Source organism: Malaclemys terrapin, chromosome 3, assembly GCF_027887155.1.
Source record: "Malaclemys terrapin pileata isolate rMalTer1 chromosome 3, rMalTer1.hap1, whole genome shotgun sequence".
NCBI classification, from domain to species: Eukaryota; Metazoa; Chordata; order Testudines; family Emydidae; genus Malaclemys; species Malaclemys terrapin.
The window spans coordinates 169511153-169530179 of record NC_071507.1 but is presented as its reverse complement, the minus strand read 5'-3'; the positions used below and the strand labels follow the sequence as shown (position 1 = coordinate 169530179).

Sequence of the window (19027 nt, the reverse complement as noted above, 5' to 3'; positions counted from 1 at the left end):
TTCAATAAGCAACAAACTTTTTTATACAAAGATTATACTGTTGATCCACTTTTCCTCAGTTTCTCTTGTGGTTAAGTAATAAACTAGTCTCTTTTGATCATTCACGTTAATAATAAAGAATGTATCAAAAGGGGCCATACAGGACAAGAGCTGCCCTACTACATAAACGGCAAATTATTAATTATTTCCAATCAGTGCGTCAACCTCATACTAAGTAAGTCTGGATGTCAAAAATCAAAAGCATGAAAAAAGTGAACAGTTGATAGCAAAAATAAATCATCTGTAAGACAGATTTGGGTAATGATCACTTTTACGGTAAATCCTTAAATGTAAATTGTTGCTTTGCTGCTCACCTTTCTTAATCCCCTCCCCCCCCCTTCCCCGCAATTGATCAAGGAGTTAGGCATTGTAATTTTAAAATGTCTATATTGTAGTGATTACAAATTTAGGCTAGGTTAAAAACTTGAGATATTTAATTTCTCAGGGAAAAGATCAAAGGATATTCCCAGCCTCCCTCCATGCCTGAAAACATGCTTTGAAAAAGGGATATGAAAATCACCCAGGAAACTACAAACCTGCAAATTAGCCTCAATAGTTGGAAAGATTCCTGAGTCACAGATTACAGATCAAACAGTAGAACAACTATATAGGCTGATCAGAGACAGTCAGCGCAGATTTAGAAGAGGTAGTCATGCCACCTGATTAACTTCTTCGAAGAAGTGACAATGAGAGCTGTTGCAAAGTAGTAGATAGTTTACTGGAGTTCAAGGTGGCTTTGGGACTGTGTCAAAAAAGATACACAGGGCTAAGTATATTATTAAGGCAAAATTTCTTCTTGTCTGAATTAAGAATTGGCTTCAAGGACAAAAGACAATGGTAAATGTCAACAGCTTCAGGTACGAAGGAAGCAACAAGAGGGACTGGAGTGACATTAGTATTATGCTCCATTTTGTTCGTTGTGCATGAATATATCTGGAAAAGGGACTGTGCAGGAAGATATACATATTTACAGTCATGTCAACATTAGAAGATGAGTGATCATGTTTAAATGAACACAGAAAGAACGGACATAGTAAAAGCTTTAGTGACATATTTCATTTAATATTACGACAACTACCTGAAATAAAATAAACTTGGGTCGGAGATGAGTGCTGTCACATGACTGAGCATGCAGATGTTAGAAAAACTAAATCTGCACATTTCAGAAGAAGAAATTAAGAAGGGTTGTTTGTCAATATTACTCAGCAATAATTTTTTACCTCTAGGACATAAGGCTACATGTTCAAGTACCATGCAATGATTTGGCTGTATATCCAATGTTGACTACTAAAGGTGCTGCCTTTCAAAAATTCACCTTGTAAGGTGCCAGCCTTTCAAAAATTCATAAATCAAAGATCCTTGTGCTAGAAACAGTGGATGGGAACTAGAACAGGTTAATTATAAGATTGCTCTGAAAATAGGCAAACGAATCTCACAAAACGAAGCCTAAAATCTTGGCAAAGTAGCTAAAATCAATTTGGACAGATTATACAACTTCAGACTTCCCAATACTATCAATGGTGAAAAGTATTAACTAGATTATTTCAGAGGAAGAGCAGATTCAAGATATGAATTAGGGGTCAACCACTGTTTTCTTATACAAAAAAAATAATACTTTTTCACCCCCAAAGCTATTCATCATCAAACCTAAAACGTATCTACACTACAAAATAAACCATCTTTAAACGTGATTGTGAATAAAACATGTTATATTATGCTTTGTTCTGCCCACAAAGGAAAGAAACACACAGGTAAATATCTAGATTAAAACAACTTTTTTTCTGTCCATAAAGAGCATAAAAGAAACTACTGTAAAGCAACTGGGTAATAAGCATGTTTTAAAACCATACTTAAATGTGACTATGTTCAGAAGACTGGCCTATGGAAAGTCATCACAGTTAGATCTCTACCAGCCTGAAAAGTAGTAATCAAAGTCTTACCTTGATCTAGTTATGAAAATCTTGTTTACTGTATGGAATTTTTACAAAAAAGTCTGTGATGGCACTGATGGGCAATTTTTGCAGAAATTCCCTGATGCAGATGAGGCTCAAGTAGCAGAGCCCCAGTATAGTTGTTTGTTGCCACTTCTGATCATATTCAAATAATCTTAAGTTACATTGTGTTTGCACATCATTTTTCCCTTACGTGTTTTCATCTTTGAATGGGAAGCAGCATTGTTTGCTTGAAGTTAGAAAAGAAGACTTAGAATAAGGATACAACAGCTCAGTTCCTGACTCTTCCACTTGCTTACTGTGTGTTCTTGTGCAAGAGGCTCAGCGTATCTGCATTTCAGTTTTCTACATCTATCAAATGGAATTATTACTTGTCTACCTTTGTGAAGTGTCTCTAGATTGTTGGATGAAAGACAATAGATATGTGAAAGTATTATTAGACCAAGAGTTCAAATAATAATTTTCTGCATTTTCAATTTCCATTCTCCACCTCCACCACTCATGCAGTACATAAGTGTGCAGATACACAGGACAACATAGCACCAGACAACACAACTGCAAACATCTTCCAATCCCCAGACCATCACATTACTGTTATTGTTTCATTGCTGACAATGAGATTGATGTTTCATCTTCAAGGATTACTTTATCACCTTACTGTGAGGAAAAACCGCGAAAGGACTGTTGGAGGGGGAAAAGGTGATCGAGCACAGATGCTCACAAAAACTCTTTCATATGTTGACCACATTTTAATAGAGAGCGTTTCATGGACTACCACCTCTTTCATTCCAGATTGCACGAACCACCTCCTTTCCCATTCACAATTGTGTAACTTTATTGTCATTACCACAAGTAAGAATATTAACTGTAAGAAGTATTTAATGTATTTTAAAAACTTTTCAAATGCTGTTTAGCAGATGCAAACAAGAGAGGAGCAGCACGTTGTGATCAGAAAATGCTTCAAGGACCACAAGTTGAGAACTACTGAATTGGAATATACAATTCCTTTAAGGATATCTCTTCTGCATTTTCCTGCTTGGTTGCTGAATCCTTTGGTTCACTCTTTCTTAACAAAAGCATCTAGGAGTCTCAAATTCGTTGAAACTATTTGCTTAAATGCCCTTATTTGGGCACTAATTCCACAGGTTTAATACTTTATGTGAAATATTGTGAACGTTTTACCTGAATGCCAACATTGGTTGTGATATCATTTGACAGACTTTTTCCACCAACATGAGGTGTTTCTTTTTATTAAATATTTTAATTCTTCCCATTATTTTGTGTACCTCCATACTGAGCCACCTCAACCTTCTTAAGTGGAGTTAGGTCCAAAAGATCATGTTATTTAGACTTTTCTCATTATAGAATGTTTTTTAAAAAGGAACACCATTGAACCATACAAACCTAAAAGTATAGCTGGTCAGAAAAAGGAATGTCCACGATGCTGGAAATTCTGACATTTCAAATTAGGATAAAAAGTAAAAATATAAAAATATTTTGCGGAATGGAAATTCTGAAACATTTTGATTTACCAAACAACATTTTTGAGGGAATACGGTTTCATCCACATTTTTTAGCCATGCTCTACCTAAAAGGTGACATCTCACCCACACAGTAAAGTGCATATTTGTTACATGCCTCCTGATCCAGAAAATAAGCCCTCCAAAACTGAGAATGCAGTCACACCATTTTGAAAGAACACAGTATTTGACGCCTATATTTATAAGCACCCAGAGGCATTTTGACAGGACATAAACACTACATCTGAAAACTCAAAAGTTCTCCCCCATCAGTTCTGGCAACATATGCCAGTTTAGCATCTGAAAAGAAGTTTTCAAATGTTGAAGCTGAACACACTGTTTTGGAGATTTAGCATTTACTTTATTATCAAATAATAAAGGTATGTATGGTATGTTGCTTTTAATACCAATTTTGGTGTTAACATAGGCCTATTTGTACTGTACTTCTGTATTAGGCCTAATACTGTAGTCCTTTCTCAGGCAAAGCTCCCATTGAACTCTTTGGGAGTTTTATCTAAGTAAGGACCAGAAGATCAGACGCTATTTATTTGCTGCAGAATTCATTCACTAGTTTTGTTTAATTAGTCTCCATAAGGGAATCTGTAACTTGAGTGTGCAATTATTGGCAAAAGGTTTTTACTCTTTTACTAACTTCATTTTTTATTTTAAACCATCTTCTTCTACTGAATCCTCAAATGATTAAAAGTTTAACCCAGATGAAAAAGCTTAATTCTCTTTCATAAACTGGATATTTTAATTTACCTCCTCTAAGTCATTATTGTATATGTATTACAATAGCACCAAGAGGCCCCAAACAATATGCACTGTTCAAACATACAGAAAGACATTAATTACCTGATTTCTTATGGGCAGAATAGCGGAGGGGGATCTTGAGGAGAGAACTGAAGGAGAAGAGGATAGTGGCTTTATGGATCAGTTAACAGAGAGCATTCCATGCATAAAGGCCAGTGTGGAAGTATTTCTGTGAAAAGCTGACATTGGCATGCCTGGGAGCAGAGCAGAGGTGGCACACGAAATGACATGACAAGAGACAAGAGCTAACCAGTATGGAGGAGCAGAGTTATGAGGGGCCTTGAACTTAATGTAATGAAGCAGGGGAAGCCAGCTGTGGCCAGTGAGGCCTTGAGGGGTACCTCTCCACACCAGTGGAATGACTGACCCAGATAAGAGGGATGTGGGGCACAGGAGGAAGAGAGATTCACTGAGACATAATGGAGCTTCTCCATCAACAAACTCAGACCTGGTCTACACTACGGGTTTAGGTCGACTTTAGGAGCGTTAAACCGAATTAAGCCTGGACACGTCCACACAACGAAGCCCTTTCTTTCGATTTAAAGGGTCCTTTAAACCGGTTTCTTTACACCACCTCCGACGAGGGGATTAGCGATAAAACCGGCCTTTGCGGGTCGGAATTGGGGTAGTGTGGACGGAATTCGATGTTATTGGCCTCCGGGAGCTATCCCACAGTGCTTCATTGTGACCGCTCTGGACAGCACTCTCAACTCAGATGCACTGACCAGGTAGACAGGAAAAGACCCGCGAAGGTTTGAATTTCATTTCCTGTTTGCCCAGCGTGGAGAGCACAGGTGACCACGCAGAGCTCATCAGCACAGGTAACCGTGATGGAGTCCTCCCAGGATCGCAAAAGAGCTCCAGCATGGACCGAACGGGAGGTACGAGATCTGCTCGCCATATGGGGAGATGAAGCAGTGATAGCTGAACTCCGTAGCAGTAAAAGAAATGGAAAAGTATTAGAAAAGATCTCCAAGGCCATGAAGGACCGAGGCCATAACAGGGACACACAGCAGTACCGCGTGAAAATTAAGGAGCTACGGCAAGCTTACCACAAAGCCAGAGAAGCAAACGGAAGGTCCGGGGCAGAGCCGCAAACTTGCCGCTACTACACGGAGCTGCATGCGATCCTAGGGGGTGCAGCCACCACTACCCCAACCGTGTGCTATGACTCTCTCACTGGAGAAACACACAGGGAAGACGGTTCGGGGAACGAGGAAGATGACGATGGAGGTACTGTAGGTAGCTCACAGCAGCAAGGAAGCGGAGAAACCGGTTTCCCCAACAGCCAGGATATGTTTGTGACCCTGGACCTGGAACCAGTAACCCCCGAACTCACCCAAGACCCTCAGGTCACACAGGAGACCTCTGGTGAGTGTAACTTTGTAAATATTTGTAAACATTACAAAAAAAAAAAGCAAGCGTGTTTAATGATTACTTTGCCCTGGCAATCGCGGCCAGTACATCTACTGGAAAAGTCTGTTAACGTGTATGGGGATGGAGCGGAAATCCTCCAGGGACATCTCCAGAAAGCTCTCCTGGTTGTAATGGGGTGATTTTATTAAGGGGACATTCAGAGGCGCCCGTTCCTGCTCTTCTGACCAGAAATGTTCCCCGCTGTTAACCACGCGGTGGGGGGAGGGGTGAAGTGATCATCCCAGAGAATCGTGTGTGTGTGGGGGGGGGGGGGGGGGGTTACTTGTGTTTGTGCCTCATGTTAACCGGGAAACCGCAGCCCCCTCCTTTTACATTGAAACCCCATTTTAAATGGACAACCCAATTCATCCTTGATATGGGAAATGCGCTGCTGTTTGCAACCTTTCCCGCATGTTAAGAAGGTTAAAAAAGCCAAAACACTGTGGCCTACGATGGCTGCCTGCAAGCCAAAATATGCGACCTTGTAATGAAAGAGTGTACCCATTGTTCTCTAAAATGTGTCTTTTTTAACCACCTCTCCCTTCTCCTCCACCAGCTGCAAATGTTTCTCCTTCGCAGAGGCTCGTGAACATTAGAAAGAGAAAACGTAGGACGAGGGACGATATGTTCACGGAGCTGCAGATGTCCGCCCACGCTGATAGAGCACAGCAGAATGCGTGGAGGCAGTCAATGTCGGAGATGAGAAAAGCCCAATATGAACGAGAGGAGAGGTGGCGGGCTGAATCGCGGGATGAACAGAGCAAGTGGCGGGCTGAAGACGATAGGTGGCGTCAGCTTGCAGACAGACGGCAAGAGGCAATGCTCCGTCTGCTGGAGCATCAAACTGATATGCTCCAGCGTATGGTTGAGCTGCAGGAAAGGCAGCAGGAGCAGAGACCGCCACTACAGCCCCTGTGTAACCAACAGCCCTCCTCCCCAAGTTCCATAGCCTCCTCACCAAGACGCCCAAGAACACGGTGGGGGGGCCTCCGTCCACCCAGTCACTCCACCCCAGATGATCACCCAAGCATCAGAAGGCTGGCCTTCAATAAGAGTTAAAGTTTTAAAATACAGTGTGTCCTTTTCCATCCCTCCTCCCCCACCCATCCCAGGCTACCTTGGCAATTATCCCCCTACCTCTGTAAGGAACTAATAAAGAATGCATGAATGTGAAAAAACAATGACTTTATTGCCTCTGCAAGCGGGAGGGGAGGGTGGGGTGGGGTGGTTGGTTTACAGGGAAGTAGAGTGAACCGGGTCGGGGGGGGGGTGTTGGAGGGTTCATCAAGGAGAAACAAACAGAAGTTTCACACAGTAGCCTGGCCAGTCACAAAACTCGTTTTCAAAGCTTCTCTGATGCGCACCGCGCCCTGCTGTGCTCCTCTAACCGCCCTGGTGTCTGGCTGCGCGTAATCAGTGGCCAGGCGAGTTGCCTCAACCTCCCACCCCGCCATAAAGGTCTCCCCCTTACTCTCACAGATATTGTGGAGCGCACAGCAAGCAGCAATAACAATGGGGATATTCTTTTCGCTGAGGTCTGAGCGAGTCAGTAAGCTGCGCCAGCTTGCTTTTAAACGGCCAAATGCACATTCCACCACCATTCGGCACTTGCTCAGCCTGTAGTTGAACAGGTCCTGACTCCTGTCCAGGCTGCCTGTGTATGGCTTCATGAGCCATGGCATTAAGGGGTAGGCTGGGTCCCCAAGGATCACGATAGGCATTTCAACATCCCCAACGGTCACTTTCTGGTCCGGGAAGAAAGTCCCTTCCTCCAGCTTTTGAAACAGAGCAGAGTTCCTGAAGACGCAAGCATCATGTACCTTTCCCGGCCATCCCACGTTGATGTTGGTGAAACGTCCCTTGTGATCCACCAGGGCTTGCAGCAGCATTGAAAAGTACCCCTTGCGGTTTACGTAGTCGGTGGCTTGGTGCTCCGGTGACAAGATAGGGATATGGGTTCCGTCTATGGCCCCGCCACAGTTTGGGAATCCCATTTCAGCAAAACCATCCACTATTGACTGCACGTTGCCCAGAGTCACTACTCTTGCTATCACCAGGTCTTTCATTGCCCTGGCAAATTGGATCACAGCAGCCCCCACCGTAGATTTGCCCACTCCAAATTGATTCCCGACTGACCGGTAGCTGTCTGGCGTTGCAAGCTTCCACAGGGCTATCGCCACTCGCTTCTCAACTGTGAGGGCTGCTCTCATCTTGGTATCCTGGCGTTTCAGGGCAGGGGAAAGCAAGTCACAAAGTTCCATGAAAGTGCCCTTACGCATGCGAAAGTTTCGCAGCCACTGGGAATTGTCCCATACCTGCAGCACGATGCGGTCCCACCAGTCTGTGCTTGTTTCCCGGGCCCAGAATCAGCGTTCCACGGCATCAACCTGCCCCAGTGACACCATGATTTCCACATTGCTGGGGCCTGTGCCTTGTGAGAGGTCTATGTCCATGTCAATTTCCTCATCACTCTCGTCGCCGCGCTGCAATCGCCTCCTCGCCTGGTCCGGGTTTCGCCTTGGCATGTCCTGGCTCTGCATATACTCCAGGACAATGCGCGTGGTGTTCATAGTGCTCATAATTGCCGCGGTGATCTGAGCGGGCTCCATGATCCCAGTGCTAGCTATGGCGCCTGGTCAGAAAAAAGGCGCGAAAGTAGTATCTGATGGACCAGGAGAAGGAGGGAGGGCGGGAGGGCGGGAGGGAGGGCCGAGTGACGACATGGCGTACAGGTACAGGAACAGGGAGAAACACAAACAACTGTCACACAGAATGGTCCCCCCAAAGATTAAACTGGAAACCCTGGGCTTAGCAGGCCATTGATTTCACGGAGGAAGGGGAAGCAAATGAATACAGAACAAATCTATTTTTTACATCTTAAGGTGGCAGCCGACGGTGCAGCATGAGTGATAGCCTCTCCAGTATGATGACGATGGGTACCAATCATAATATACCATCATCTGCAAAAAGCCCCACGTCTGCCAGCCCCACGTCCGCCAGCACCCAGCATCGCCCTCGGCCTCTTCTGGGTGCTTAGCAGACAATACTGGGCAATTGGCAGAAAATAGTATATTACGACTGGTAACCATCATCATCAAAACAGTAGCATGTCTGCCCAGGTGGCCATGATTGACAGCCATACCAGTATGACGATGATGGGTACCAGTCATAATATACCATCTCCTGCAAGGGGCTGGTGCAATGCAGCCCTACGGCTGCCAGCCCCACGACTATCACTCATGCTACACCGTCTACCGCCAAAAGGCAGTTAGCAGCTGCTGCTGTGTAGCAATGCAGTCCCACGTCTGCCGGCACCCAGAGGACATATGGTGACGGTGAGCTCAGCTGAGCTGAGCGGGCTCCATGCTTGCCGTGGTATGTTGTCTGCACAGGTAACCCAGGTAAAAAGGCGCGAATCTATTGTCTGCCGTTGCTGTGACGAGGGGGGAGGGGCCTGACGACATGTACCCAGAACCGCCCGCGACACTGTTTTGCATCATCCGGGCATTGGGATCTCAACCCAGAATTCAAAGAAAAGGCGCGAACCGCTTCTCGGCTCTCTGAGCTGTGGCGCAAACGTAGTATCTGACGGACTAGGGGAAGGAGGGAGGGGGGCCGAGTGACGACATGGCGTACAGGCACAGGGAATTAAAATCAAGAACGGTGGCTGTGCATCAGGGAGAGACACAAACAACTGTCACAGAATGGTCCCCCCCAAAGATTAAACTGAAAACCCTGGGTTTAGCAGGCCGTTGATTTGATGGAGGGAGGGGGAAGCAAATGAATACAGAGCAAATCTATTTTTTACATCTTAAGACGACGGTGCAGCGTGATTGATAGCCCTCGGCATCTTTCTGGGTGCTTGGCAGCAAATACGGGGCGGTGTATGACGATGGTCTTCAGGCCTATTGCACAATCGGCTGCTCAGGAAAGACTCTGCTAACGTACGATGACCCGACTTGCAATAGGACAGCTAACAGTCGTAATACACCATTTACTGCCAAAAGGCAAGCCCCACGGCTGCCAGCACCCAGATCGCCGATGAAGGCTACCAGTCTACTGCACCGTCTACCGCCAAAAGGCAGTTAGCAGCTGCTGCTGTGTAGCAATGCAGTCCCACGTCTGCCGGCACCCAGAGGACATATGGTGACGGTGAGCTCAGCTGAGCTGAGCGGGCTCCATGTTGTCTGCACAGGTAACCCAGGTAACCCAGGTAAAAAGGCGCGAATCTATTGTCTGCCGTTGCTGTGACGGGGGAGGGAGGGGCCTGACGACATGTACCCAGAACCGCCCGTGACACTGTTTTGCATCATCCGGGCATTGGGATCTCAACCCAGAATTCAAAGGGGCGGCGGAGACTGCAGGAACTGTGGGATAGCTGTGGGATAGCTACCCATAGTGCAATGCTCCGGAAGTCGACGCTAGACTTGTACTGTGGACGCGGTCCGCCGACTGGAGCACCTAGAGCATTTTATTGTGTGGACACACACAATCGGCTGTATACAACCGATTTCAATAAAACCGGCTTCTATAAATTCGAACTAATTTCGTAGTGTAGACATACCCTAAGATGCTGCAGACTCTTGTGGACATTCAAGTTCAACAATCCTGGGCTCGACTCCCATTGCAGTCTGTGAAGAACTGCAGCATAGTACCTCCCTACATGCCACCTCAGCATTCCACATGGCCTCAGCGCCCGCATGCCTACCCCTACCACTCTACACCTGGGCAAACATGGACAACCACCACTTCACTATACTGATCTGTTAGAACCACAGTTGATGTATGTGTAGCTATAGTGGAGATCAGTATTCCTTCCTCTTTTCATTTATTAAGGTTCAATTTTTTTAAATTAAAATGTGTTTACTTGCAAGTTCTTCGGGTATTTTTGGAGCTGTTTTTTGTAAGTAAATACAACTTTTTTGTTTTGAAAGTTATTCATCATTGTTAGTTTACAACACATGGTATATAAATCCTGCTTGCAGTGACAGTTGTGGTCTTGTACACTCACAATCCATAATATTAGTGCCAAACAGTGCAGACATTATAAACACACAGCAAGCACCCCAATATTAATAGGTCCACTGTTAGTGATAGATGCACAGATAGGCATCTAGCACCACACAATTCCTAGCAGGCCCCCAAACTGCAGCACCAGGTTGAGCACAGTACACTGCAGCACATTAATGTGGCTTACTGTTAAAGCTCTCCTTCAAAGTCTCTCTGAGCAACATAGCTCTGTGCTAAGTTCTTCTAATAGCCCTTGTGTCTGGCTGTTCAAACACAGCCGACAGCCAGTCCACCTCTGCCCTCCACCCTGCGGCAACCTTTCCCCCTTCGCTTCATAGATATTAAGCAAGACACAACAGGCAGCTATAATCATTGGGATATTTCTCACACTGAGATCCAATCTGGTGAGTAAACAACACCAGTGCCCTTTCAATCTACCAAAAGCACATTCAATTGTCATTCTGCACCTGCTGAACCAGTAGCTGAATCTTTCCTCAGTCCTGTTGAAATGGCCGGTGTACAGCTTCATGAGCTAGAAGAGTGAGGGGTAGGCTGAACCCGCAGGATCGCTTTTGGCATTCTAACATTGCCAGTGGTAATCCACAGGTTGGGGGGAAAAGTCCCTGTTTGTAGCTTTCTGAACAGGCCTGTGTTGTTAAAGACATGAGCATCATGTACATTGTCTGACTAGTGAACGCTAATGTCAGTGAAGCATGCACAGTGAGCCACCAACACTTGCATAACTATGAAAAAGTAGCCCTTTCTGTTGAGGAACTCTATGGCAAGATGCTCTGGGGCCAAAAAAGGGATGTGTATGCTATCAACTGCTCCACCACAGTTCAGGAACCCCATAGATACAAAGCCATCCACTACATCCAGCACATTGCTGAGAATCACAGTCCTGCATAGCAGGAGATAATTAATGGCTCTACACACTTGCATGACAAGCCCCCCGGTGGATTTGCCCACTCCAAAATGACTTTCCATGAACAAGTAGCAATCTGGCATTGCAAGTTTCCCTAGTGTGATTGCTACTCATTTCTCCACTGTCAATGCAGCTCTCAGTTTGGTGTCCCTGCATTGGATGGCTGGGGTGAGCTCAGTACACTGATCCAGGAATGTGGCCTTGAGCATCCGAAAATTCTGCAGCCACTACTCATCATCCCAAACCTGCACTATGATGAGATTCCACCAGTCAGTGTTCGTTTCTTGGGCCCAGAAGAAGCACTCCACCATTTCCAGCTGCTCCATGAACGCCACCAATAGCCTTGCATCTGAAGAAGTGAGGTTCTTACCCATGAAAGCTTATGCTCCCAATACTTCTGTTAGTCTCAAAGGTGCCACAGGACCCTCTGTTGCTTTTTACAGATTCAGACTAACACGGCTACCCCTCTGATACTTGACACCAATAACCTTGAAATAATTCTCACCAGGTCCCACAGCAAAACAAAACAACTGCCATCATGTTCCCTGCAGTTCTTCTTGAAGCTCTGCAAATACCAGAGAATCGTACATCCTGTGCTTGCAATGCTCATGACAATAGTGCAGATTTGTGCAGGCTACATGCTTCTACCAGAGATGGCAGGCAGCGACAAGTCTTGCGCAGATTCATAGGAATTTGAAAATAGGCACAAATATTATGGAACAGAGATATTATGGGATGAAGAACACTGCATTATAGGAAGTTGACCCTTCGCTCCCAGTCACCCCTGTGTGACTCAGTTCTGTCCCACCATGCATTGCCAAAACTACTCAAAAGACATTGCACTGAATAGTTTCACACTGGGATACCTATCCATGGTGCACCACACTCTGCATCAACACAGCACTCCTGGTGGGTATGCACAATGCCAACGAAAGGAGTCAAGTATGCCTGTGCACAAGCAATATACTAACTTTGGCGGCTGCATGCCAACATAACTAGTGTCAGCAAAACTTTGTAGTGTAGATATGGCCTCATTGTCAATAGCTGTGATTTTTATGGACTAGAGGGGAGCAATGTAGGCATTAGGGAGGCCAGAGAGGGGGTGGTTACAGTAATCAGGATGGGAGATAAGGGCCTGCAGAAGAGTTTCAGTTGTTTGGACAAAAAGAAAAAGGCAGAGTTTAGAGATGTTACGGAGTAAGACGCAACAAGATTTGGACACAGATGAACTGTGCAGTGTAAAGAAAGGAAGAAGTCAAATACAACAGAGGACAGTAAGGACAGTGATATTGACTACTGTGGGAGAAAGCAGAAAGTAGAGGTTTGGGGATACAGAGAAAGAGGTTTTTTTGTTTGTTTTTGGCAGTGATTTCAAAGAGAAAGAATAATAGGCAGGATTGGACAGAAGTAGACTGATCTACCTCTCTTTTCCTGACCTACAAGTCATCAATGTAAAGATGGTAATAGAAACAATATGAGCAAATAGGGTCATCCAGACAGAAGGTGTAAAAGGAGGAGAGAACGGGACAGAAAAAGAACTCTGTAGGACCTTTGTGGGGAGCTGGAGTAAGAAGGAGGACTTAAAGAGTTGCTGAAGGAGGGATCAGAGAAGTAGGAGGAGAACCATGAAAGGACAGTCATGAAAGCCAAGGAAAAACAATGTTTCAAGAAAATATGTACAACTGACAGAGTCAAAACCAGTAGAGTTCAAGAATGATAAGGATGGAATAGAAGACTTCGATTTTGGCCAGGAAAAGGTTATTGAAGAACTTGTCAAGAGAAGTTTTGCTGAAGTGGAGAAGACTGAAGCTAGAATGGAGGAGACCCACGATGCAATTGCAAAGACAGGAAAGAGGCAACGTTGTAAGCGACATAATTTGAGGAAATGGAAAGTGAAGGGGAGAAGCTAGTTGGATGAACATTTACTGCTTTCACTTAACAAAAATAATTTGATTTAATTATAAACAAAATTGAAATACTAATACTTTAGTCCATTTCTGACTTTTAGTAGGGTATCCCAAATCTCTAAATGAAGAACCAGGAATGAAATTAAAGTAGAAATATGTCTGGCTTACAGTCCAAATCAGAATGTGCCTGTTAGCAGAATCTCTTCTCTGAAGCGAAAAGACCAAGACCTCATTCTCCAATTCAGTCAACTTAGCCAAGCTGTTCACGGAGCTTTACTGTTTCTTGATCCTTAACATCAAAAACTGATGTCATTGCCCTTATTTGATTTATTTCACTAATATACATCTGAAAGCTTTACTGATTTCTTATCCACTCCTTCAGGGCCTGTCTGAGTTTTATTAATTTAACATGAAAGCTTGTGTCAAAACTGTACCAAAGACTTTTAAACACATTAATTAAAAAGATAACTACATTTCTGTAGAGCCCAGCTTTGAAATGTTCAGTGAGCAGGTCTAAACTGTAATTAACATGAAACAAGTCTCTGCATTTCTTTCTATTTGAATATAATAGAAATTAAGATCAAATGAGAACAGGTCAAGGAAGAGGAACTCCAGTATTTTATATTGTCTTTATTTTCTTCCTTTAATTTAAGAATGAAAATTTAGTTCAATTCTCCCTCCCGCCAATATGTAATCAGCTATCTTACTAAAACAGTCAACAACATCTCATGTATAGAGTTGCATATCATATTGACACATCACTGACTTCTTAAAGTTTCATTTGATATATACTATACTTTTAAAAATATTAAACATACATAAGAACTTAAGTCAATGAGCACTTACTCAATATGAATGCCAACGCATTAAGTCCTACAAAAGTACAAAACATATTTTCAAGTACAGACAATTGACAACTTGAATCACAATGAGTATCTTACAAAGTAAATTTATATTCATCATGCAAAGTTGAAAAGCTCTTTGAAAACACAGTAAAAAGTTAAGGAACGTACATTAGATTTTACTAAATACTTGTGCTCTTTAGTTTTATTTAAAATCTACTCGTGCATTAATTCTTACTTTAGCCAACAAAGTACATTTTGTGCGCAAAGGGGTTTATACACATAATTAAAGGCATTTTTGTGATTTAAGGAAAAATTGTCTAGTAAAAAGTACATGAAGTCAAATTTATTGTCTGACTAATCTTTCAGAGTTTGTCTGTCGTTTCACTCTCAGGAAACAGTTTTAAACAGCGTCAACAACCAAACCCACCTTTGTGTTATGCAGACGCTTCCATCTTCAGGTAGCTCAAGGATGATGATTCTGTTTTAGAAAACTTTTGAAATTGCATTGGAATGAAAATCTTTTCAACATTTTTGTGAAAATGGTGTCAAAATGTCCATTTTCTGATCAAAACCTGAGCCTTTTGACTTGGGAAGATAGGGTTAGGTTGGTGTCTGTTAAGGGTATGTCTACACAGAAGCTACGGTTCCAATTCAGGGGCACATGCTAGCTCTGCTCAAGATAGCAGGATAAAATTGCAGTGTGGCTGTGGCAGCATGGAAGACGGCTCAGGCCAGCCATCTAACTACACCCACCAGACTCCCTATGTACATAGTCAGAAGGTTAGCAAAGAAAATGCATGTATGTACAAGCAAACAGGGAATCATACCTTTTAGCTGCTATAGTATGGCAGTTAGGGCACTAACCAGTGGTGTAGGAGACCCAGATTCAAGACCCTGCTCTGGATGATTCAAAGCAGTTTCAGATCACTCTGAAGCAAGCAGAGTAAGAACTCTGATTCCCAATCTCCCACAACCACCAGTCTATACAGCAAAAGCTTGAGCTCTCTCCCCAAAATGCAAATATATATCTCTTTTGAAAAAGTGATATATATTTGCAAAATATTTCGGCTTCAGCAAAAAGCATATTTTTACAAGATTTCATTTGGTCTAAAAATGTTCTGACCAGCTCTATCTCTGACAACATAGATGTTATTTCAAATTATTTTTAAAAGTAAGAAACTATAATAGTTATAAATGTTTTAACACTAATTATGTAAACTGTATGCCAGAAGTCTTTGAAAATCCTATTAGACTTGACTTATAAAAATATAGATATCTGATTTTAATGCTTGGGGAAGACAATATATCACAAATTCAAAGTGAGATTGAAATGTTCTCATAACACAACCTGAAATTATTGATTTTCTCTTAAGAAACTAGAAGATTAGCAAAAGAAAATGTACATTCAAGGAAAAGGAATAATGATCACATTAAGGGGATCTATTTTGTCCCATGAAAAGTAAGTCTATGCCAAAAAACAATACTGAGCTCTCTCATTTACTTACAAGCATGCAAACAAATATTAGTTTTGTGATACATTCAGATACATACATTCAGATAATTGAAGAGATCCTGGCTCCTAGTTCTTGTTGAGCTAACTCTTTGATCGGGGCCAAATATTTATGCTATGTACAGCATGATTAGCCAGGCTGTGCAGTGAGGAGGTACACAGTATTAGTGGGTGAGGCTTGAATCACTCTCAAGCAGAATTCATAGCCGAAGCAGAACCAACTCCACAGCTATATGTTAGAAGCATGATCCTGGTCCTAGAGAAATTAGTGGCAAAATGCATTTATCTCAATGGTGCATGATCAGGCCCTAAACCATATCAACTCCGATCTAATTGGTTGTACAACCTTATTTCCTTATGTTATACATCCTCCTTAAGACTTATCTAAATACTGAGTTGTAAAAATACAGCATCTTTGTTTTGAGTGATGTTCTATCCAGATAGTTCATTAGAATTAAAATAGATTAATCCAAAACAGCTTTCAGAGTAGTAACCATGTTAGTCTGTATCAGCAAAAAGAACAGCAGTACTTGTGGCACCTTAGAGACTAACAAATTTATTTGGGCATAAGCTTTCGTGGGCTAAATCCCACTTCATTGGATGCATGCAGTGGAAAATACAGTAGGAAGATATATATACACAGAGAACATGAAAAAATGGGTGTTGCCATACCAACTCTAACAAGACTACTCAATTAAGGTGGAATATTATCAGCAGGAGAAAAAAAACTTTTGTAGTGATAATCAGGATGGCCCATTTCAAACAGTTGACAAATAGCCCACCTTAATTGATTAGTCTCATTAGAGTTGATATGGCAACATCCATTTTTTTCCATGTTCTCTGTTTGTGTGTGTATATATCTTTCCACTGCATGCATCCGACGAAGTGGGTTTTAGACCATGAAAGCTTATGCCCAAATAAATTTGTTAGTCTCTAAGGTGCCACAAGTACTCCTCATTCTTTTTATCCAAAACAGCCTTGGCCATATTTTTAAACATTAACATATACTCTGACATTTCATTTTCTCCCTCTCTCTCATAATAAAAGGTTTAAATAAAGGAAATCCTTGTTAACTAAACAAATGTTTTACACTACATTTAATATTTTACTACAATCAAAGTTGTTTTGATTTCAACAAAGGCAATTATAGCTTATTTTGATTTACAGACATCTCTATAATTACTGCACTAATATAACATATATTATAATTTATATATTTATATCGGTAAAGAATTTCTGACTACACACTAATGGTAAGACATCAAGCGTTATGGAATGAATAACTCGGTATACTCCTGTGCTGGCACACCCATCCAGTAAAATTAAACTTCAATCAAAGGCTATAATTACAAGGCACTTGCAAAAAAAGAATTTATCAAAACTGATAACAGAGGTAAGCCATTAGACTCACAATTACTAATGTAATCAGTAACTATTTTAGTTGTTCTGTTTGACATTTGACGGATACCTCTCCCTTACCCAAACACAGCTTTTACTCCAGCCTGTAAATGTATCTTTATAGTATTTATACAATCTTTTGTGTGCTGAGGGATATCTGACAGCGAAAAGTCTTGAAACAACATTGTGTCTACTTTAATAATAGTAACAGCTGCCTCTCTTTAAGTATAAAAACACTCCAGCTATAACCGCAGTCCCCTCCACCCCCCTTTTATATGTAATGGGGATTATGCCTTTGGGGATCATTTGTTTATTGTGTTTAATGGACTAGTTGCAGTGCCTGTGCCTGGGGTGGGAGAAAGAAAGTATCTTGTAGTATGAAGTCGTGGGAATGAAGGGTGGCAGGTCCCAGCACTGCTAGAGGACCGTTTTTAAGGAGGGAAACCCAGAATCCCAGCAAACAGCAGCAATTTATACCCACTCTACAAATGCCTCGTCGTTCCCGAGTCACGCCAAGCCTCGCCACCCAACGGGTACAGACAAGTGACCGGGGGGAGTGGGTCCCCCAGAGCGCACGGGGGTGCCGAGATGCTGGGCACTCTGGTTATTAATCGAGTCCCCACTCCGGTTACCTGCGCGGCGGAGGCGGCGACGCTGGCTGCTGGCTGAGGTGGCGGCGGCGGGTCTCGGAGCCGGGTCTCTTCCTCCTCGGGAGAATCGTCCAGGAGAACTTTGCTGCTCTTGTTGAGTTTCCACATGCTGGGGCGTGGGGGTTCCGCCTCACTCAGCCCTGGGACGGGGGGAAGGGAGTGACTCCGCGGCCCCAGTGCCCGGCTCCGTACCAGGGGGCTGCGCCTTCCCGGGCCCCTCCCGCCGGCCGCTCTGTCCCCTCGTCGCAGCGGCTGCGAGGAGCTCGGCCGGGAAGGTCCCGCCCCCGGCCGGTGGAGCGGTCCGAGCGCGGGGCGGACGGGGCCGGAAGGCGGTGGCAGGGGGAGGGAAATGCCGCCGACTCTCTGTCCCCTTCTCACCTGTGACCTTCCCCCACCGGAGCCGCGGCCCGGAGCCGCCGAGCGGCCGCTGCCATGTTTGCGAGTGGCTGCGGGGAGAGGGCGGGGGGAGCACGGGCTTTCCGGTCACCACGGCAACCAGCGCGGCTCCGTCCGGCCTCCGACATCCCGCCGGGGCCTACCGGGGGGGCGGCCCTCTACGTGCCCGCTGCCGAGCGCGCGCTGCCCCAGAGCATCCACACAGAGAGCGCCCCCTTTCCAGTGCCCCCCACACATTGAGCCTCCCGTCCCTTTACACTATCCCATACAGAGAGTGCCGCACGCAGCCAGCACCCCACTCCTTCACAGCACCCTCAGACCACCCCCACACAGCCAGCACCCCACCCCTGCCCAGAGAGCACCCCAGCCCTTAACAGCACCACACTCTTTCACAGCACCCCCACAGATAGAGCCCTGTACAGACAGCATCATACCCCTTCACATACCCTCAGACCACACACCCCCACACACACAGAGACAGCACCCCTCCCCTTCACAGCATCCCACACTCAGCACGCCGCACAGAGCACCCCACCCCATCACAGTACCCACATGCAGGCAACACCCTTTCACAGCACCCTCAGACCACCCCCACACAGCCAGCACCTCACCCCTTGACAGCACCCTTGCAGAGAGGACCCCACCC

At 44.2% G+C, this 19027-nt stretch overlaps 1 protein-coding gene across 1 annotated transcript in view; it reads right to left on the bottom strand.

Moving 5' to 3' along the window:
- Positions 1–18509, bottom strand: part of TDRP (testis development related protein) — a 53757-nt gene extending 35248 nt beyond the window's left edge. Inside the window, 3 exon segments of the mRNA XM_054022937.1 lie at positions 17968–18125; positions 18364–18451; positions 18453–18509. Of these exon segments, the coding sequence (XP_053878912.1) occupies positions 17968–18125; positions 18364–18451; positions 18453–18509 (303 nt within the window).
- Positions 18510–19027: the final 518 nt, after the last annotated feature.